Source organism: Halichoerus grypus, chromosome 3 (genome assembly GCF_964656455.1).
Source record: "Halichoerus grypus chromosome 3, mHalGry1.hap1.1, whole genome shotgun sequence".
Classification (NCBI taxonomy): Eukaryota; Metazoa; Chordata; class Mammalia; order Carnivora; family Phocidae; genus Halichoerus; species Halichoerus grypus.
This window is the reverse complement of record NC_135714.1, coordinates 38,925,786-38,948,715: the sequence shown is the minus strand read 5'-3', so window position 1 is coordinate 38,948,715 and position 22,930 is coordinate 38,925,786. Positions and strand designations below refer to the sequence as shown.

The window sequence follows — 22,930 nt, the reverse complement described above, 5'->3', positions numbered from 1 at the left end:
CTCTTTCTGTGCTGCAGACTTATCCCATACCTCAAGATATTCAAAACTACACTTGTGATCTCTTCCTTGTCCCCAGCTCAGAATTCAAAACACCATTCTTCTAATTTTTGATGAATGACATTCTTGTTCACCCACTAATACAAACAAACCCCCAGACATTGTAGGAGTCATTATGTATTCCTCCATCTTTCTCTCAAATTGAATTCTTTATGAAGTCCCATCTGTTTTTTCCTTCTAACTCTGCCTTGCTTCAATCTAATCCTTCCCATTTCCATCCTGGTCCATGCTAGCATATCTCCATGGTCCATTCCGATAGTCTTCAAAATGCTTAATTTGCTTTCTTCATTCACATCAATCTGTTTTCAATACTGTAGTTACAGTGACTTTTCAAACACAAATCTTATTATGTTAGCCCTCCTTCCCCCAGCTCAAAAATCCTCCAGTGATGTACTGCTTTTAAGATAAAGACAAAATTTCTACAAGATCCTGTTGGGTAGGTCCTCTACCTACATTTCTAGCTTCAACTCATAACATGGTCTTTTTTTCTCTTGCTGCTACAAACATAATAGATTTACTTCTGTCCCTCATGTTTGCCAACATTCCTCCTGCCACAGACTCTTGAATTTGATGTTTTCTCTGCCTGGACTGTTCTTTTTTCTCCTCTTTGCCTAGTTAACTCCTTCTTAGCCTTTAGATCTCTAAACACAGGCACATTCTCAAGGAAACTCTCTTTACCTCCATAAGTCCAGTCCTCACTAATTTACTCTGTAATAGCATGAAGTGCCATTATTTCATAGCTATGTTTACCTTTATTGGTGCAAGTCTTTGATAAATGCCTCTCTCTCTCCCCTGCCTGGAAACTCCACTAGGGATGGTAGGAGCCCTCTCTACTTTTGGTCACCACTGTCATCTAGAGTGCCAGGCACCACCCAGGCTATGATAACTGCTTGCTAGATGGATTACTGAAATAATTAACTACTTAACGAAACATTTCTGATTATTTGATGTCAATTCTAGAAACAGTATATGTTTTCAAGAGGGAATATTCAATTATTCAGAGAATGGAGGAAGTCACATATTTTGGTAAGATCAAATGTAAATTTTAATAGTGTAGATAAATGTTTCACTAGGTACTGAAAGACACCATATAGATGGAGGGTCACACTCATGATAATACCGAGTGGCCGTAACTGGCTGGAGATACCAGACTGATACTTAAGATTTCAATAAATTTTCCACATAAAGTATCATGTCATCTGCGAAGAGAGAGAGTTTGACTTCTTCTTTGCCAATGTGAATATCTTTTATTTCTTTTTGTTGTCGGATTGCTGTTGCTAGGACTTCTAGTACTATGTTGAACAATAGTGGCGAGAGTGGGCATCCTTGTTGTGTTCCTGATCTTAAGGGAAAAGGTCTCAGCTTTTCCCCATTGAGAGTGATATTTGCTGTGGGTTTTTCATAGAAGGATTTTATGAACTTGAGGAATGTTCCCTCTATCCCTATACTGTGAAGAGTTTTAATCAGGAAAGGATGCTGTATTTTGTCAAATGCTTTTTCTGCATCAATTGAGAGGACCTTATGGTTCTTCTCTCTCTTCTTATTAATGTGTTCTATCACATAGATTGATTTGCAAATGTTGAACCACCCTTGCATCCCAGGGATAAATCCCACTTGTTTGTGGTGGATGATCCTTTTAACGTATTGTTGGATTCTATTAGCTAGGATTTTGTTGAGAATTTTGGAATCCATATTCATCAGGGATATCGGTCTGAAATTCTCCTTTTTGATGGGGTCTTTGCCTGGTTTGGGGATTAAGGTAATGTCAAGAAATTTTCAATCCAACTGTGAAAATTAGCAGTTGTGATCATGTTCATCGCTAAACTCAAAGAGATCGCGGCCTGAAACAGATCAGTAAGTTTGATTTTAACCTGGTTACATATGGCTTTCTATATTCTTCGATTTTTTTCCCCCTCCAAATTATAAACAATCACCCTTTAATATTCTCTGGGTCCTCTCAATGTTTTCATTAAAAAAGAAGATATCCAGCTTCTGGTACTCCAACCACATAATACTATGGTAGCACCTGACCAATTTAGGTTTCGTTTTACACCCAGGCTCAGTTCCTTTCTCACACTCTATAACTAATTGGTGACCTGCCCCAGAGCAGACAGAAGGGGGCAGTGTCAAAAAGCAGGGTCTTGTGAACTGGATGGCCTGATTCTCCTTCAATCAGCTGCAGGGCTCTGAGCAGCTCACATCTGGCATCAGCCATCGGTACCTCCTATCTAGAATTAGATCATTGGGTTAATGATTCCGTAATCTTAAGTTCACTTTCAAACTCCATGATTCTTGTAGGAATTCCATTTTTTTAAATTGTGTTTTAGACTGTCAACCCAAATGCTTTGGTTTTATAATCTAAAACAACAGCCCCTAAAAGACAGAGAATCTAGATTATATAAAGGTTAAAAACATTAGCTCTTGAGTCACAAAGACCTGGGTTCAAAGTCTCTGGCATTAACTAGCTGTGTAACTTTGAGCAAGTCACTTAAAGTTTTGAGCCTTTGTTACCACACCTAGAGGCTAATGATACTTCTTTCACAGGGAAGTTGTAAGGATAATATGAAATATGTTAACACATGTAAAGCACAACACCTGGCACATAGCCAACAATTAAATATTAATGTAATTACAATTTTTATGTATAATGAGAGATAGTTCTTACTATTCCCTGTGACCCTGTGTATGCTCTCTAGTAAGTATAGACGTCATTTTCTGGTATATACAAGACAGGTCAGGCTGCAAATCTCTGAGCCTCATTTGAGAACCAAAGTCTATCAGTCATTCTCAGCCATTCTCTGAATCAGAACAGCTGACAGAATCTTCAGTGAGGTCATTATTTTTAGCTTTGGAACTGTTAGAAAGTCTGTAGGGGATTTTCACTCATTCAACAAATTAGCAAAGGTCATCAAAACAAATCCACTTACTGAATTCATTGGCTTGAAATCCTATCAAACCAATGCTGTCATATTAAATTCAGGAACTTTCTACTGGCACTATTTCCATAAAAAGGATCAAGTTGAATTGTGTTTAGATTTGCTCCATTGTTACTGCATTTTAAAATCATAAATTTTGACAGCAAACTGACTTGTCTCCTAGCCGCAACTCTCCTACCACGTGGTCATGTGATTTTCTGCTAGTCTAAAATCCCTCATTCTCCTTGTCTGTCCAAGTTCAGGTTCCATCTCCTTCCGGAAGCCATTCCTAAATTCTGTAACCTCTGATCTCAGCTCTGTTTGGGTCTTGACCCAGACAATTTTTTTTTTTTTCTTTTTTAAATTGGGTGGGTGTGATTTTGACCCTATTCAGCCCTGGACAAAGGCATTAAACATGACACAATTAGGCTCCTACATTTTCACAGATGCCCTTAATGACACTCAGCTCTGCTTGGTTGATTATTCAAGCTTGTAGAACAGCCATCAATCGGTATGACAGACTATCTACACCATGGGCTCTTGCCAGACATTATAACATTGAGCTCCTTGCTTCCCATATCGCCATAAATGTTTTGGAAGAAATACTTGAGGGTCAGACAATTAATCCATATCTCTATATACTCTAAATGATGCCTTTGAATCAAGCCAGACCACAAGGTTGCTGGATCCTTCAGCAACATCATTTTGGATCTAATATGATTGCTATACTGAATTGTACTTTGGTGTTATGCCAAGGGACCACACTGATGGATTATGTTAAGAAAGAACAGGATGAAACTCAGAGCCCTCTTTCTGAATAACTACTGAAGAATGCTACTGAACAGTAAATTAGGTTTTGTTTTACGGACAATATGAATCTTATAAATTGATTGTGTTTACTTTGCCTTGGCCTTTAGAAAACTTGTGATAAATCTGAGGACCATTTATTTTAACCACATGGTTCACCCCTAATAGCAGATCTGGCTTTGTAATTTTTCGGCCTATAATTTCCCTTTGCCATGGTCACCATAAATGCTTACTTTAATTCTTTTGCATTGAAAGTATTCTTATGAGGTGCCTCACATCTTTTGTAGAATGAGGCGGAAATTAAAAATAAATTCTTGATCTATTTTTTCAGTGAATTACAGCAATTATAGCTTGTGGACCATTATTTAGGAATTATTTCTTGGCTTGTGTGCTCCTTTCTTTGTTTTATGTCTCCACAACTTGATTTTAAGCCAGAGAATATTCTTTAAATTTTCTGATATCCCCCACATACTGGCAGCTCACAGGATCTTTAAACCAGACTTCGGTATACAGGTCTGCTTCTAAGTAACTGGTCATGTGATTTTTTAACCTCAATATCATTGAGCTTCATAGGATTTCACTCTTCTCATTTCTATATGAGAGAATTGGCCTAAGTAATCTTCAGTGTCCTCTCTGGTTTTAAGATTCTGTCATAAGTGCTTATGTTCTCTAAAAGTATTTTTGTCAGACACAGATATTATAGGACAGATCTCACTTAATAAACTCCTCAAAGACATGAATGTGACCAGGTGACCTATTTATTGCAGAGAATGTTCATGAAAGGAAGAGAGATTTGTCCAAGAGAGATTTGCTTATTTATCCATTAAACAAAGAAGAGGACACTTCTAGACACTTCCAGACACTTCAGTTAGAATTTAAGCTGGAAGAACAATTACAAGTGGGCAATAAAAAGGATTTAGAAGGCCAAGGTCTTCTTAATTCTATAATTTCACATATAATAAGTGCTGATTTCAGTTCTTTTAGTACAAAAGAGACAGTGGGATATTGTTGAAGGACCCTAAGATGACAGTTACGACCTAGTTTCAAGTTTCACACTGATCATTAATTAAATAAACAATTTATTGCCCTTATCTATGTCCTTGATTTATCATTGATTAAAAAGAAAATTATCTGCCCATATCTGTTTTGTGAAGGTCAAATAAGACAATGCTAGAGAATACCTTTCAACAAGTACAAAGTGCTATACAAATATTGTGGATTATTGTAATCATTCACTGAGAGCATGGTTGTGAATCAAGAAATGACATCTGATGACTCAGTGAGTATTTTGGGTTTCTTCTATGACTGAACTGTATGATTTTGCAAAGTTGGCTGAAGCAATCTTAGACTCTCGATGCTCTTCAAGTTTGTGAATGACCCAACAATGTGTAAGTTCTCCCCAAAATGCAAATTCAGTGGGTTTGACGTCAAAGCCCTATCAAGAGGTAGGCACCAATAGGGATGGAACCATGTCTGTTTTGTTCACTGCACATAAAAAATTATATCAAATATTTGCTGAATATATGGAAGGAATTGAATGATGAGGTATTCTCCCAGGCTGTGTGGCTTGCTCCTTTACTATACCAGTTAGGATATAGGATTCCAGGGTGTTCTTTATTTTTTTTATTTTATTTTATTTTTTTAAAGATTTTATTTATTTATTCATGAGAGACAGAGAGAGAGAGGCAGAGGGAGAAGCAGGCTCCCAAGGAGCAGGGGGCCCGATGTGGGACTCGATCCCAGGACCCTGGGATCATGACCTGAGCCGAAGGCAGACGCCCAACCATCTGAGCCACCCAGGTGCCCCCAGGGTGTGCCTTAGAAAACTTAAAAATAATGACACAGAATTCTGAGATCACTTTGTCATGCCTATGTTTGCTTGCTTATTGTCAACTTGGCATCACTACCCCAGATATCATTGAAAAGAAGCTAGATATAGTTTTGACAGAATCTCCTTCCCCAGGTTAGAGTTTTCCAAAGAGAGGGATTGGCACCAGATCTGGATGATGGAGGAGGAGAGGCCATTATTTTCCTGGGGCAATTGCTGCCAGATGCATGGGAAGGTTTTCTAATCTTTGTATATGCTCTTAGTTCTCTCTATTAAAGCCTTTACTATCTTTTTTTTTTTTTTAAAGATTTTATTTATTTATTTGAGAGAGAGAGAATGAGAGACAGAGAGCATGAGAGGGAAGAGGGTCAGAGGGAGAAGCAGACTCCCCACTGAGCCCGATGCGGAACTCGATCCCGGGACTCCAGAATCATGACCTGAGCTGAAGGCAGTCGCTTAACCAACTGAGCCACCCAGGCGCCCAAAGCCTTTACTATCTTTAATATACTGAATGGTTCTTCTGTTTTCTTGACAGAATTTTGATTGGCTACAGCATCACAAATGTTAAATTTGTGAATCTAAGTTTTAACTAAGTGTATTTATATACACAGAGTCATTGTTATACACTTTGGGGGAAACTATAGGATTGTTTTAAGACATTTAGGTTTTATTTAGTAAACTATTGCTTTTCAGAAATACCTTTGAGACCTAAGAAAGTAAAATTAAGTTTTCCAAAGTGTCTTATTTTGTTCTCTTAAAAGAGCCTGGTTCAACAGGGCAAAATTTCCTATAGCCTATTAGTTTGGGCTTTGCCACTTTTTAACCCTGTGTATTTGGCAAATTCATTTAACTTCTCTCAGGCTTGGTGACTGTATCAGCACGATGGGAGTCTTGACAACTATTTTACTTTCCTACAGGCTGTTGTGGGACTCAAATGAAAATGTATGAAAGTATTTCATATATGTATTGTATATGTATATGTACATGTATATGTGTACTATTATTCTCTAACTTTACATTCATAATTGGTCATATGCAAATAATAATGGAGATTGATAAGGATTCGATAAAAGTAACTTCCAGAGCACTGCAGCATTTCTGCCCCCTTTGAAGGTAAACATGGGATTATGTGCACACCCACCTCCGTGAGACCTAGCCCAGTGGGCCCTGTCGATATAAAGGGCAGTGGCTGAGAAAGACATCATATCACAGGGCTGAAACTCTGTGGACAACAATGGGAAAGTTTGTTGCTCCAATATGGACAGTTCTCCAACTGCTTGAGCCACAGCTCAGACCACACTGGGTGTTCTCTACTCACAAGGTCACTGTTGTGGTCATGTTTTATCTTGAGGTAATTGGACAGGGACACATTAAACAAGTTTCTCAAAGCCACTGAGATAACTTCTAATTCTACATACTCAGTGGTAGTGACACTATCCTGAAGTTATTGAATAAACGTGGTTAGAATTTCACACATGCCATTTATTTAAAGCATACCCTTTTTATTCATTGAACTGAGGCAAGACAGGGAGCAGGAAAGAAGACCAGAACCAACAGTTCAAGATTATTGAGTGTCTTGGTGGCATTGAGCAGACCTTTCAACCCTTCAGTACCCTGTTTCACGCCTATGAAATGCGGACATATACTGGCTTGTCCTTCCTTGGGTAGTGTTAAAATTACTGGCTTTTCATAGCTTCCTCAACCAAAACAGTGTTACATACATATCTGCACCTATTCTCTCTCTCTCTCTCACAGACCCCTCTCCATCCCTCTATGCAGTTTTTCTTTTCTTTAATACATTTGTCATAGCATATCATACTCCTGCATTATATTTTATATCAGTGACTTTGTTTTGATTTCTTTCTATTTCCCAATAATAGATTGTAAGGTATATCTGGTTAGGGGCTTCGTTTTGTGTAGAACAGTTCTTGATACCTGATAAGGACTATAGACAGTATGTGGGTGAATGAATAAAGTTATGAGTGTCTGAATTATTAACCAAGATTTTTCTTTTTATATTCTGCTTGATTCTCCAAACTCCTGATAAAGACTAGACTCTTAAGCCCACAAAGTGATACTCTTTGAAAATGTATCAGTGGATGGGCCCCCCATTTTCCTTCCTTAAGGAAATGGAGGCTTCATCTATAATTGTGTAGGGGCCACAGTAGTTCAAACGCAATAAATGGAGATTTCCTTCCTGAGAATTAGGGAGGGAAACTGTGGGACAAATACATTGTCACATCACTTTCTTGTCTATAAAGCAGGCTGAGCAATCATTTGCATGGTGCTTCATAGAACACACAAAAGAATGCTGAAAAGTAGTCTGCTTGGCAGTGAGATGCACAGGAATAGGCTGCAACCAATAGCTGTATTTAAGCTGCCAAAGATAGAGAGATGTTCCCACAGAGTCTTTTCAAGTGAACCCAAGTTAATTTAAAGGAATTGAGTCACTGGTCTGTGATCCTGACTCCCAAAAATGCATTGGACTTTAGCACTATGTTAAAATATCAACAGAATATTTCTCTAGTTATTGGTCAATAATCTAGTTTTTGATACTCTAAAATTCTTGAGAATGGCATTTGTGCGTCTGTACAAATGCTACCTTAGGAATGTAGCCTTTGGGGGACTATGGTATAGTCATCTTGTCATCCTAGAAGTGTTAACAGTGTTGGGAATGAGATGTGCACAATAATCACTTGTATATTATAAAAGAATCCGAAACCTCTGGGAACTCAGAAATAGACAGATAGAGCCAGGAAGAGTGAGACAAGTAGTTTCTCCAGGCACTTTGTTATCAGTCAGCTCAAGAGCAGAGGAGAAGAGGGCTTTGATTGGTTGGTGATGTACAGAAAGATCAGCTTTTTAGGTAAAAGCCAAGAGAGATGGGAGAAAATGGTTAGAAATGAAGAGGGGAGAGTGATGACATTCCAGCAACAGTGACAACAATCAGAGTGATGACAGGTATGACAGAACTGAGAGAAAGAAGCACTCACAATGGATATGGAAGTTGGAAGTGTTCAGGATTCTGGTGAGCAAACATCAGATTGCCCTGGACATTGGTGATAGCTGTGATCACCCCATACTGAGTAAAGTATGTTAAGCACTGTACCAGGCACTTTAGCTTTGTCTTAATGAGCTCCCATAAAGATTTATAGTCTCTCTATTCTTTTTCTATCTTCCAGCCCTCCACAATTCCCAAAACCCTCCTCCAGTGCCCAGTGGAACATAGTCTAGCATAAGCAAAATCTCCTCCATCCTCAATGTCCTGGTCATCACCACTTGCTTCCCTTGTTTTCCCTTGCAAATACAGCTTACCCAATAGCCCTCTCAAAGTACTGGCTGTTTTTCCTTCTACACCTCTGGGGTTGGGCCTGGGAGTTGCATCAAGTGACTTTCGTTTCCTCCTTTCTAAAAACTTCTAACTTTGAATTTCATGTCATCTTATTGTTGTCTGCCAACCCAAGGTTAATTCTTCTCCTTTCTCTGTGTGTTTAGTTTTTTTTCACTTACATGCTCCTGGTTTAATTCTTTGTGAATCCAATATACACATAGATTATTTTTCTATATACCAGACTTTAAATTTTTTGATCTCTTTGTAATGATAATTTCCTCCATTTTATCTTACTTGTAAGGGTAGACATTGACTGTCTAAGAAAGAACTTATCACAAATAAGAGGCTTCCCATGTGAATTCTGTTGGACTGATGTATAAGACTCAGAACTTGTGTCCTGTGTCATCTTTGTCATGCTTAAACCCTCTGCATGCATTCACACATCCATATATATTCCACATACAGCTCACCTGGACTCAGGTGAGCTTGCCTTGACCTAGGTGGGTTGCTTTTTTTTTTTTTTTTTTAAAGATTTTATTTATTTATTTGACAGAGAGAGACACAGTGAGAGAGGGAACACAAGCAGGGGGAGTGGGAGAGGGAGAAGCAGGCTTCCTGCAGAGCTGAGAGCCCGATGCGGGGCTCGATCCCAGGACCCTGGGATCACGACCTGAGCCGAAGGCAGATGCTTAACGACTGAGCCACCCAGGCGCCCCAAGTGGGTTGCTTTTTTAATGATCTACATTTTGGCAAGTAAACATAGTATCTGAGACATCCTCTCTCACCATGCTTTTGTTTTAGCTTTTGCTACTTATACTGTAGCACTTACAGTCATGTTATTATTGTTATCATCATCATGCAATTATTATTGTTATTATCATTCAGTCCCAAATGGAACAAAACATAGACATTTTCAAAATTGATTATGCATGAATTCTCTTCAAAGTAAAACTTTAAGAAAAGTAACTATGACCTGGTATCACAGTAGCAGAAGGATACTTCTCTTTTTTAAACTTCATGCAACCTAGGAAGAAAATTTAGTTTTATTATAACTGTACATACTGGTCAGGAAATGGTGAAAATTTAGCAAAGTCAGGCTTGACCCTTTGATTATCTAATAGCTTAAAGGCTGAATGTGAAGAATCAGAAGGACAATAGGGAGAGTATTACTTTTTATTTCTTGGAGGAGACATTTCCTAATACTTCCATTAAGATCAGATGACAGTTATGTAAAATATCTTTTCTCAAAAAGAATAAGGTAGAGTTTTGGCATATATAGCATGTTTAAATTCAAAGAGGAAGAGATAAAATAATGACAGCAACAGTGGGAAATTACAGGTAGAAAACCTTTATAACTCAGTAGCTGGATATTGAGTGAATGCAGGTGACTTAAGAACACATCACCATGGCAGTCAGGAGGGAGGAAGGTGATGAGGAAGTAGACACTGAGGATCTGGACAGTGGCTGAGACCTTGAAACTAATGACTCTTGATAGAATTATTACTGATCCCTAATGAAGAGACTAGGTTACATTAAATGAGAACTCTGCCGGGAAAACACCTTTGTCTTGAGTTGTAAAAATATGCTTACTTGACTAGAGTACCATTTTTTTTTTACACATTTTTAAAAAATGGACACATGAATTATGTAGAAAGGGGCTTTCATCACTCCACCCAGGAAGTCACTCACAAAAATGTAGGGCTTAGGGTCACCATGATGATCAGAGTGAGAACCCGTTATACCTGTCTTTGCTTCCGGGGAAGCTAGAGCTTCAGCACCTCATGAGAAATACAGTTATGACTGTATATCTGAATCACGAAAAAAGAATAAATAATTTTTAGAATTCTCTGTTGAGAAAGATTCACATCAAAATATTAAAATAAAGTCTGGCAGACTCGGATTCTTCAGAATGACTCATTAAGTCCCAGGTCTCTAGATAGCTGAGTTGTAAACTGTTGCTCCTTCCACTAAAATCCTCTAGTTAGTGGACATAGAGTCAAGTAAAATCATTAGAATATTTTCATTATTTTTTCTGTTATTGAGATTAAATCTTTTCTGCATACAAAATATTTGCCCGCGTATTATTTTTAAGGTGGGTCTAAGAGTACTAATGACATACTGTATCTGGGAATCTTCTCCATATAAAAACGTAGGCCACAAATGTTACAAGCCCGGGGTACTTTACAAAGTCTAAGCTGTTCGGGCTTCAGTGTTTGGAAGTTATTCAGGTCACCTGAAAATGACTTTTCTGCCTCAGTTAATTTAAAACTCAAAACCCTCTTGAATCAAGTGCTGAGCAACCAGTGTGACAACGGCTTTTAGCTAATTATTTAAATCTCAGTAGGAAGCAAACAGCCTGCATATGTAGATTGAGGAACACAGGTGAGACAGGTTTTTGGTTTTTTGTTTTGTTTTGTTTTTTCTTTTTTACTTCGGATTCTTACTACTCACTGTGGTCCATGGACCAACAGCATAGGTGTCACCTGGTAGCAGGTAAGGAATGCAGACGCTCAGGCCCCAGCCCAAGCTCATTAAACTAGAATGCATTTTATAACCAGATCCCCAGGAGCACGTGAAGGTTTGACAAGCCGGGGCAGGGAGCGTCTCAGACAGGTGAAGAGTCTCCACCCTGCCAGTTTCTAAGGTAAGAGCAGAAACCCTTGGGCTCTCTTCCGTAGAATTTTCTTTGTTGGAATTGCAGGGCTATTAATCTAAGTACTGCAAATACAATCTATTTGAAATCAATGCAATCACCTAGTGGGAGCCCTGTGACAAATCTGCCCTTTTACACAATCAGATGAGTGCAGTCAGTGCCTATGGGACAGGGTGCCAGGCGATAAAGATGAATACAGAAATTATTATTATATTATTTTTTGTGGTTGAAACAAACTATACTTGATTTTGGTTTGATAAACTATTCCTGTGAAAGCCCTATTGCTGTGTGTTCATTCAAATATAAATTTTAACTAGCTTTTTTCTTTTTTTAACATGAAAGCAAATGTTACTAAACCAGCCAATGTGCATACCACTCTCTCCCAAGGATAACTCCATTCACCACAGCGTCATTATACAAATTAATGTGTCATCAATTGCATTCATATTAATACATGGTATAGGTACTGGGGCTTTTAAAATAGACTAGCGTCTTGTAACAACTTGACTTATTATTACATGGCTTTGAATGTCTGGTTGAAGCACTTAATTCCAGTGAAAGGCAGGGTCCATTGGTCTACCTATTTATTTCAAGGCATGCACTTTTAAAGAAAAAAAAAAAAAAAAAGGAGCCTTCTGCCAGAGGGGATAAAGAAAAGAATAGCTTAAATTTTCTCCTTTGATCATTTCAATGATTTCTTTCTTTGAAAATCATGCTATTATCTGTTCTTTGCTGTACTTTCTTCCCTCAGTTCTGTTTCCATTTGCCTTCCCATTTAGAGAAATGGGTCTATTAGAAAGTAAGGAGCAAAAATTCAAAGCATTATAGCCTTAATGGAGTGCCTGTCAAACTTGGCTGCATATTGAAATCACCGGGGAGCTAAAAAGTGGTTGTGCAAGGGCCCACCTTCTACAAATTTTGATGTTATTGTCCAGGGTGGGGTCATGGTATCAAGATTTTACAATTTTTTTTAAGTAGGTTCCATGCTGAGTGTGGAGCCCAACGTGGGGCATGAACTCAGAACCCTAAGATCAAGACCTGAGCCAAGATCAAGAGTCAGATGCCTAACCGACTGAGCCACCCACACGCCCCATGGGATCAATATTTTTAAAAGCTCCCTTTTAAAATCTTTGATCTTAAAAATAAGAATAAAGTAATTTATTTTATTTTTTTAAAAGATTTTTATTTATTTGACAGAGACACAGTGAGAGAGGGAACACAAGCAGGGGGATTGGGAGAGGGAGAAGCAGGCTTCCCGCCGAGCAGGGAGCCCAACACAGGGCTTGATCCCAGGACCCCAGGATCATGACCTGAGCCGAAAGCAGACAATTAACGACTGAGCCACCCAGGTGCCCCAAGAATAAAGTAATTTAAATGAAAACTAAATTATACATACTGTCACACAGTTCCTGTATGGATGTGGTTCAGAGAATAATACAAGTCAAGACCTCTCAAGAGAATATGTCCATTTCCAAGATTACAGATGTTCATGCATCCATATGATGAGTGCTGAATAGACCGAAACTGCAGCCCCACTACAGTCAGTCAGGCCTAACACTATACGAAAAGGATTTTCATATATACAGATACTAGTATCTGTACTAGGGAACTAGTATTTGTAGCCATTTAGAGGAGAAAGGATTTCTGACCATTGTGTGATTTGTTGCAATTATAGAAGTGACCTGGTAAAATAATAGTTGTTCTTTAAATTATATCAATATTTAGTTTAGTTGACAAGAATGTCAGAAAATAAATCCCCATGTAGGAAATGAATTGAGACAGACTCAGTACAGAGGAGAAGGACCAGTTAAAACCTGCTCTGTTCTTAGGTATCTAATTTGTGTTCAGATATAGCATACTTAAAAACCACCCAACTCACATACAGTGGGGAAGCTTGAGAGAAGAGTTTTCTTAAGAGGCTGTAATATAAGGGCTAAATCTTAGACTTTCATGTCAGATTGCTTGAGTTCAAATCCCATTTGGACCACTATCATTTTGTGATTTGAGGCAAGTTACTACCACGGTACTTTGATTTTCTCCTCTATAAAGTGGGATAGAACAATAGGGTTTTGGTGAAAATTCAATGAGAAATCTTTGTTAAGTGTATGGCCCATAATGTATAATCAATAAATATTAGCTATCATTAAGTTTGGATCTAAAGTGAACCAAAGCTCTCAGTTTAGCAAGGATGTCTAGTTCTAGAAGATTGAAGTTCCATTATAAAATGTGTCTTTAAGTATTTGGTTAATACCTAAAGCATTTAGGCAAAACGATAAGCTTTATTTTGACTTCCTCTTAGGAAGCTAGTAGTAAAATTGTCATCCAACAGAGCACCACGGAGAGAAAAAATTTCTAGAAATCTAAATTGGTAAATCAGAGATCTCGTCATCAATCTACAGAGCCACTTATCCATATATGGATAATAAACTGCCTATAGGATTGAAGTGAACAGCTAAAAGGCTAACTTTATAGTCAAGTTGATTGCAAAACTAATTTTCATAAAAAGAACTCCATTCCTCCACTGGCTTTTATTTTATAACTTTAAAGGATCAGAGACTTTTCACAAAGAGTGCTTTTTCACAGTTTCAAAGAAGCAGCCTGGAAAAAGGAAAAAATTAATTCAGAAAGTATTCCCTTCTTCCATACACCCACCCCTCTGCTCATCAAAAAAGCTACAGGCACTAAAATTCATTAACATTTCTATGAACATAAATGTGAAATATTCATTTTCATTAAGTAGTCTACTGAATATGGCAAAATCAAATTTATCTAAGGAGATATCCAATGCTGCTAATTTCCTTGACAATGGGGACATAAAGCAAGGGAAGCCATGAATCATTCATGAAGTTCAATTTACTTCTGTTATTTTTGGTGTTTAACATCCATGAATAGAAAGTGTGCAGCATGTTGTAGATGCTATTTTTAAATTATTTCAGATCAGAATTAATGATTTGGCAGGCAGCGATAAAATAAGAATGATTCAAAGGTTTTGCTTGTAATTATCCTATATTTCATATTTTTCTTGTGAGTATATGTTCATGTATTCATAACATTTTTCCTATATTCTAATATCCTTTATAAATCACAATCACTTTAGAACCAATATTTTAGGCAAGCACATAAAGTAATTTGTTGGTGATGTAACTAAATTAAATAAACTCTCTGAGTCCTAGATTTTAGGGCTTAAAGACATCTTTAAGGTTGTATAATTAACTGGCCTCTCAAAGAGGAATGTCTTTTACATTAATACTGGTAGGTGGCCATTTCCAATTAATTGAAAAGCCTCTGTGGGATGGGAAGTCTTTCTTTAGCAAAGACTTATTTCATAAATGGTCACCTTTGCTCATTGCAAATATTTCTCTTAAATTCTACATCTCCCTTCCTATAACTTCTGCCCAACCATGTGCTTGGTTATTGCTGTATCATCAGGATTTACTTGTCACACAGAGCCACACATAGTCACAACTTAAGAAATGCTAGTTGAATTGAATTAAATGGGTTCAAATCTAGCACTCTGGTTGTGATAGTTCTGTCATCTTGACTGGGGTGCCCAGATGGTTGGTCAAACACTATCCTGCATGTTCCAGTGAGGATGTTTTTGGATGAGAATAGCATTTTAATCAGCAGACTGAGTAAGTAGACTGTACTCCCTACTGTGAGTGGTCCTCACCCATCAGTTGAAGGCCCGAATGAAACAGAAAGACTGACCCTCCTCAGTTCAGGAAAGAGTTCCTTCTGCCTATCTTTGAGGACAATCAGTTTTTTCTTGTTTTCAGACTCAAATTGAAACACCAGCTCTTCCTGGGTCTCAAGCCTGCTGGCCTTCAGACTAGAACCACACCATCAAACTCTTCAGTTTGCTGACTCACACTACAGATCTTGGACTTATCAGCTTTCATAATTGTATGAGCCAACTCCTTATAATAAATCTCTCTCTCTCTCGATTGGTTATGTTTCTCTAGAGAATCCTGACTAATACACTGGGCAACACCAAACATAAGGTTTCTCTTCTATATGATAGCATTTAAAACATTTGGAAATGTCTGTTATGCCTCCCTAAAATTTTCTTTCCAGATATCTTGGTCTTCTCTGAAGATAATTTCCCTGAAGGAAATTATCTTAATATGGCATTAAGAACTGGACACATGTCTCCACATGTGGCTTTAGCAGCACAGACTTTTATAGAACTGCTCCTGTCTCATGTCTGGATACTATACTTATTTTGATTTTATTTCAAGGTGTTAAATAAAGCTTAGCATTTCACTTCTGCAAACATCACATTTTCTCAGGGAATTTTCCATAACTAAGTTGGGCCACTTTATTAGGTAGACACATTTTTCTTATCACTTGCTATTTTTTGGACGAGGAAACAATTTTATTTTGGAAATAATCCAACACGACTATGGCTTGACATTCTGTGTACATGGTGTTACTACCAAGACATTTAAATCAATACAGTGACAATATTCTGAAACTAAGAGATAGAGTAGAAAGTTCACAAAATTGAGTATGTTAAGACAATGACTAAGTTAAAAATTTCCAAACCATTTTTTAAAAAGAAACAAGTATAAAAATGACCAGGTATTATTAAATGTTTCCTTTTTTTGATAAATTGGTTGTGGTTTAGGTAGGAGGGATGTGGATAGTTGATGATTCAAGTGAAGCCCCCTCCACCCCCACCCCACCATTGATAGTAATTCATGATATTTACCAGGCTATCAAAATTCCCTAACTGGCTCTTGGTTGACACATTTACAATCTTAAATTTTTGAGTTAGTCTTAAAGCATGAACATAAAACTGCACAAATGAAAAAATATTTCATTGCACATAAAAAAATCCCTGCCTTAAATTTTATCTGAAGAAATTAGAGCTAGACTTATCTTCTAAAATACAAAAGACTTGAAACATCTGGAGCCAAAAAATTTAGCAAACATACACCCCACAGGTACTTATTGTCAGGTATGAGACTAGGTTTTAATTATTGTGTGGTGAACAAAACTCCCTCCCTTCATGGAGTTTATAATCCACAGAAAGGAAAAAAACAGTAAACATGGAAACAAATACTACTAAGTGCTATTTGGGAAACGAACAGAATTTTGAATAAAATAAATAGGGGTTCCTAGTTTAGATTGGATTCTCAGGAAAGCTTCTTATAGGAAGTGGCATCATAGGTGGGAACTATAGGATAAGAGGAAATCACCATAATGAGGAAAAACATTTCAGCCAGAAGGAACAAGATGGTGAAGATAATGAGATAGAGGAAAGCTTAGTCTGCAAGAAACAAAGAATCTGTGGTGTTGGAGTTTAGGGTAGTAAGCAAGGGAAAGACAGCTATAGATGAGAGTGGAGATATCAAGGGAGGGCAGGTCACACAGAAGCTTGAAGGTTATATTAAGAAGTATTAAGAAGTATTGGTGCAATGGGAAATCTTTGAAGATTTTTAGCATAGAATATGATTCAATTTACATATTGCAAAGATCACTCTGGCTGCTGGGTATAGAATGGGTTGGGGAGAGTCAGGAGTGAAAGCAAGAAGACCAATAAAAAGATGGCTACAGAGGTACAGATCTGTGATTCAACCGTCTTGCACAATTCTGTACCTATGAAACAAATAATGCAATATATGTTAAGAAAAAAAAAGAAGAAGATAGCAGGAGGGGAAGAATGAAGGGGGGGAATTGGAGGGGGAGACGAACCATGAGAGACGATGGACTCTGAAAAACAAACTGAGGGTTCTAGAGGGGAGGGGGGTGGGAGGATGGGTTAGCCTGGTGATGGGTATTAAAGAGGGCACGTTCTGCATGGAGCACTGGGTGTTATGCACAAACAATGAATCATGGAACACTACATCAAAAACTAATGATGTATGGTGATTAACATAACAATAAAAAATTAAAAAAAAAGAAAGACAAATACTATATGATCTCACTAAAATGTGGACTCTAAAAAAAAAAAAAAAGAACTCACATAGACAGAGACCAGATTGGTGGTTGCCAGAGTTGGGTGTGGGGGGTTGGTGAAGGGGGTCAAAAGGTACAAAATTCGAGTTATAAAATAATTAAATCATGGGATGTATTGTACAGCATGATGACTACATTTAATACTATATTGTATATTTGAAAGTTGTTAATAAAGTGAATCTTAAAAGTTAAAAAAAAAAGATGGCTATAATGATTCAGGTAAGAAGTAATGGTGGTTTGGTGGCAGTAAGGTTGGAAGAGTGGTGAAAGGGTTTGATAAATATCTTGCAAATAGAATGGATGGTACTTGACAATAGATTGGATGGGAGGAGTGTGAGGGAAATGTTAACCACTAATCCTAGGATGCTGGTTGGATAGTGGGATTAGATATTTATCAAACCCTTTCACCACTCTTCCAACCTTACTGCCACCAAACCACCATTACTTCTTACCTGAATCATTGTAGCATCTTTTTTTTTTTAACTTTTAAGATTAGAAAGGAAACTCATTTGGGAGAGAAAAATTGATAGTTAAGTTTTGAGCAAATTAAATTTAAGAAGTCTTTGAAACATAAAGGTAAATATGCCAAGAAGAGTGCTATGTATCAGTTTGGGGCTTCGAAGATATCTGAGCTGGAGTTATAAATTTGGGGATTATTAGATAAAGATGGTACGTAAAGAGAGGCCCTTTGTAACGTTTCGGAGAACACTGCCAGTGGAGGTGGGAGATGGGTAGGCAGGTTCCAAGTTACAGTGGGTTAAGAAGTTAGACAACAGACAAGACATAGACCAATCTTTTAAGCAGTTTGGAGAAAAAGAAAGCAGAGAGATTAAGAAAAGCTTAAGGAGAGATGTGGGCATAGGGCAGAGGTGTTTATGATAAGAGTTTTCAGGCTGTGAAGAGAGGTAGCAGACAGGGTGAGGCTGAGGCTCTAGGAGAGCAGGAGTAGAAGTGCGTGTGAACTTGAGAAAATCAATTCCCAGGGGAGGAAGAGATGGAATCCTGAACACAAGGGTCAGATCAGTCTATACAGGGAATAGGAGTACCTCTTCCTTTGAAAGGCAGGGGGCTAACTCAGCATGGTGAAGATATAAGGAAGTCTAGAAGAAGACAGATGAGACCATTAGGAGATTTCAGACCTGAAATGGCTTCTACCTTTTTGGGTAGAGGTAACACTATCTGCTGAGATTTTCCTCAATTGTTGCTGCAAGGAATGGGAAAAGGCACTTGAATCCTCCACAACTATTATTACAAACCCTTTCTATATCTCCAGGAAGCTTGTGGCTATCAAGCCTTCACATGATAGCTTTATTGATTTCAAATTCCAAATCCTCTTAATACTAAATTCCTTGATTGCATTTTCTATGTGCCATTAACTCATTTTATAGCAGCCCAGGGCCAAGAAGCTATTAATGGGCTCCAAGTTCAAGTAAATTTTCAATTTTACAAGGCTTTATGGCCTTTCCAATTTTACTTGACTAGGTGACATTAAAGTAAAGCAAAACATCTTTAATTTGTCTCAAAGGACAAAACCAAGAAAAACATTTCCCCATCCTTGGGATGGTGATGGAAGAGAACATAAGCCAGTAAATTTTGTAAGATAGGTCAAGTTTCCACTCTATTGGTCACAAAAGTGTGATTCGTGCAATCTTACATTGGCAGAATGTCCACTTTATCATTCTTATTTCACAACTAATACTAGAGCTTCTCATTTGTAATCACTTTAAAGCTCAGTTATAGTCTTCATAAACTGTCAGTTCAGGGAGAGCTGTTTCAGCAAATAATGCAATACAGGTCTCTTCATGAAGAGTTAAAAAATAGATGACTGACAGATTCAGTACTTATTGATACTTAGCAACATATTGATTATGTATGCAGGCAAAAACAAGCAAATCTCATTCAAACTCCGTATTATTAAAGATTTTTTATTTATTTGACAGAGAGAGACACAGCAAGAGAGGGAACACAAGCAGGGGGAGTGGGATATTATTGCCATATGTTAGTTAGTTACTTGAAGTTATTACTCTCAAGATTTAAAATCTCTTTACAGTGGTTAATTAAAAAGGGATACATTTTAAGTAAAATATTAAGCTAGGCAATGTTGTTATTTGAGGCCTTTAAATTTTTTTTTAGGTTAACATCAATGGAATCAAGGACTACTCGGTTGCCTGCATCCACAGACTGTCTACCCTCTCTCTCCACAGTTGCAATCATTTGACCTTTGATCTAAAAGCAAAATTCTGCTTCAGCTTCTGAGATCTATTTATCAGGGATAATTTTAGGAAATACAGACCAGTCTTTGGTTGATTCAGCATCCTCAACCTAGCTGAGTGGTTCCAATTGGTATTACGCTTCTAATCATTTATGTTCTGCTGCCTTGCTCACCTACTGACTGCAGGATTCTGTGATGGAAAGTATATCATCTGGGTTTGAATCCCCATTTTACCACTATCCTTGCCCTGTGTTCCTGGGTAAGTTATTTAATTCTCTGAGCCTCAGATACATACTCTCTCAAATGTTGTTAGAAATACTTACATTCCAGAGGTGTTATATTAATGTCTAGCTTTTGTTTGGCAAGTAGAAGACAGTTCCGTTTTTTACCCCCTTTCTCCCAGGTTCCTGCCTTCATAGACTCCACATTGCACCAGTTCTCCAGGCCTGAGTTTTGCTTTACTTTAGGTAAATATCTTTAGGGACCAGATTTCTGTGAACTGCTATTGGATTACTTTGATGACGGTCACCATCTGCCTGCATTCCTACATATTAGCTGATTTTAGGGTCCTAATTACTATGCCTTATCCATCTATCCAGACAACTGATTGCATCTTACTGAATTCTTTCAATGATTATGATATGCTCGGGTCACCCCCTTTTGCCTGACATCGTTTTTATGATAACTTTGGACTATCAGGTTGCTTGGACTTCCCCCATCCCCACCCCACAAAAGTTATGTTTAATTTCTGCTTCATTTACAGTTTTTTTTGTCATTATATGATATGATAAATGGACCTAAAAGTCAACTGTTTTCTAAGTCTGAACAAAGAAAATCCCCTGCTTAAAGAAAAATATAAACCTATGATAACAGGAAAACTTGATATGCATTATAAAATAAAATATATATTTTGTGAGAAAATGCTGCTAATTTTAGTACTTGCAATCTACAACACAGAAACAATTCAAGTTAAAATTGAATGGTGTAACCAGAAAACCTTGGAATTTCAAGAGGTTGTCAAATCCTAATGCTGACCAACACAGAAGCAAAGGTAACAATCAGTAGAATCAATGGAAGAGAGGTCAAGAGTAAAAGCCAACCTGTATGAATGAGTAATGAATTCATCCTTCTCTTTCTGTATCAGTTCTAAAAGCTAAAGTTCAGCCTAATTTATTACACATCACAGCCATTAATAAATAGTTGGGTTCATATTTCATTCCTGTGGTTTGAATTTGGTTGTCATTGGCATTTAAACCAAAAGTCACCATCAATAATTTCAACCAACTTATTTATACGATGTAGTTTAAAATTAGAATATTAATTAAAGAATAGCTCATGAATGATCTTGTTCATTCCAGGTTCTAGTGGGAGTAGATCAATATGTATGTCTAAATATACAGCTCTTTCTACATAAACATTTCTATTTATTTCCAAGCCTATATATATTAAAACTAGAAAATTAATGTAATTACTTAATAATTAGACACTGGTGAATACATTTATTCTTTAATAATACTATAGGGTCACCTGAAATTTTCCTTTGCTATTTTGATATTTAGATCTAGAACTATTTTAGATTATCTAAATAAATATCTATTTCTCACATTACATTAAGCCATGTTATAATGCTCTGAATTACCTCCTGCCACCCTTCTGTGCCCCTGAAAACCAGGAAATTGCCTAGGCCTGGTATTCACAATAAATGGGCTCAACTGCCTGCATGTTGATGGCTGAGAAACAATGAAACAGTCAATAAGATTAAATATTAGTGACTAAAATATTCTAATTGTTAAGAAAGCAATCAATGAAAAACAGCACAAGAAGACAAACAAAAATCAATCACTAGACTTGAAAAACATCAAGTCTTTGGCCCAAAGCACAAGCCTCATGAATACCATTTATCATCCTGTTCTTCCCATGAAGAAAGACAATGTGCACAAGACTCTAACATACTGTTTTTCTAAAAGCCAACAATTTACAGTCATTCAGGTGCACAGACTATAGAACCAAAAACAATCTCACAAGGTCGTTTCATATTAAAATGTTTTTCTTCTCTTATTAATGCAGCTTGGGTATTAGAAGGCCTCGGGGGAAACTCCACTCTAAAGAGAAAAGCATGCATTCGTAAAATGTCCAGCTAAAATAAGTGGACTTTCTCTAACGTTTCAAAAATATAACTGCATTGAAAGGACCCTTGAGCCACCAATGCGAGAGAAGATGTCACTGGACTGTGAATCTCTTGAAAAGTTGGCAGGGTGGTGTAGCTAAAAGTATCTCAGTACCAATTACTCAGTACAAAGTTGAATTTAATTGGGTCAAGCAAACATCCCTCTCATTCCCCTGTCCAAGTAACTCACAACTTTCAATCTCCAGAGTGCAGTTCTGTTCATCCAGAGGATATCTTCGTAGATCCATCATACATGCAGCTGTGGTTGTGATCCTGTCAGGATGAGAGAGAGAAAACACAGCTTCATAAGGATGATGACTTTCATTTCCAGGCTTCTCAGCCCCGAATCATGTTTACTGGTTGACATCAAAATTTTGTGATTAAAATTTTTGAAGGTGAGCAGATTAAGATCAAGTCTTTCTTTGCTGCCATTAGGTGTGTGAGCTGGTTCTGGCTTATTTATCTCCATAAGCCTAGGTCCCCTCATCAATCAAAACACCTACTGCAGGGCGCCTGGGTGGCTCAGATGGTTAAGCGTCTGCCTTCGGCTCAGGTCATGATCCCAGGGTCCTGGGATCGAGTCCCGCATCTGGCTCCCTGCTCAGGGGGGAGCCTGCTTCTCCCTCTGCCTCTCTCTCTCTCTCTCTGTCTGTCTCTCATGAATAAATAAATAAAATCTTAAAAAAAAAACCACCTACTGCAAAGGATGGCTATGAGGAGTAAAAGAGATAATGTGTTCAAACTCCTAGCCTGGTGGCCCATTCTTAGTTCTCCACAAATGATGGTCATGTTACAGCTGTTACTATCCCATGGTCCTTCCTATACTTACTAAAGCAATGTCTGTGACAATATTTACAGCAAGTCTGGCCTTATGAGTAGGAGGAGATCAACACTATGCATCAAAACCTATCTCCCTCTCCTACTATAACCTGGTAATAAAACAACAACAAAAATGACAAAAACAATAAAACCCATCCTCCGTGACATTTGGGGCCTCAC

At 37.6% G+C, this 22,930-nt stretch overlaps 1 protein-coding gene across 1 annotated transcript in view; it reads right to left on the bottom strand.

Annotated features, from left to right (window-relative positions):
* Positions 1-22,930, bottom strand: part of GABRB1 (gamma-aminobutyric acid type A receptor subunit beta1) — a 367,325-nt gene that overhangs the window by 83,678 nt on the left and 260,717 nt on the right. Inside the window, exon 5 of the mRNA XM_036071963.2 lies at positions 22,122-22,204. Coding sequence (XP_035927856.1) covers positions 22,122-22,204 — 83 coding nt within the window. The remainder of the gene's footprint in view (positions 1-22,121; positions 22,205-22,930) is intronic.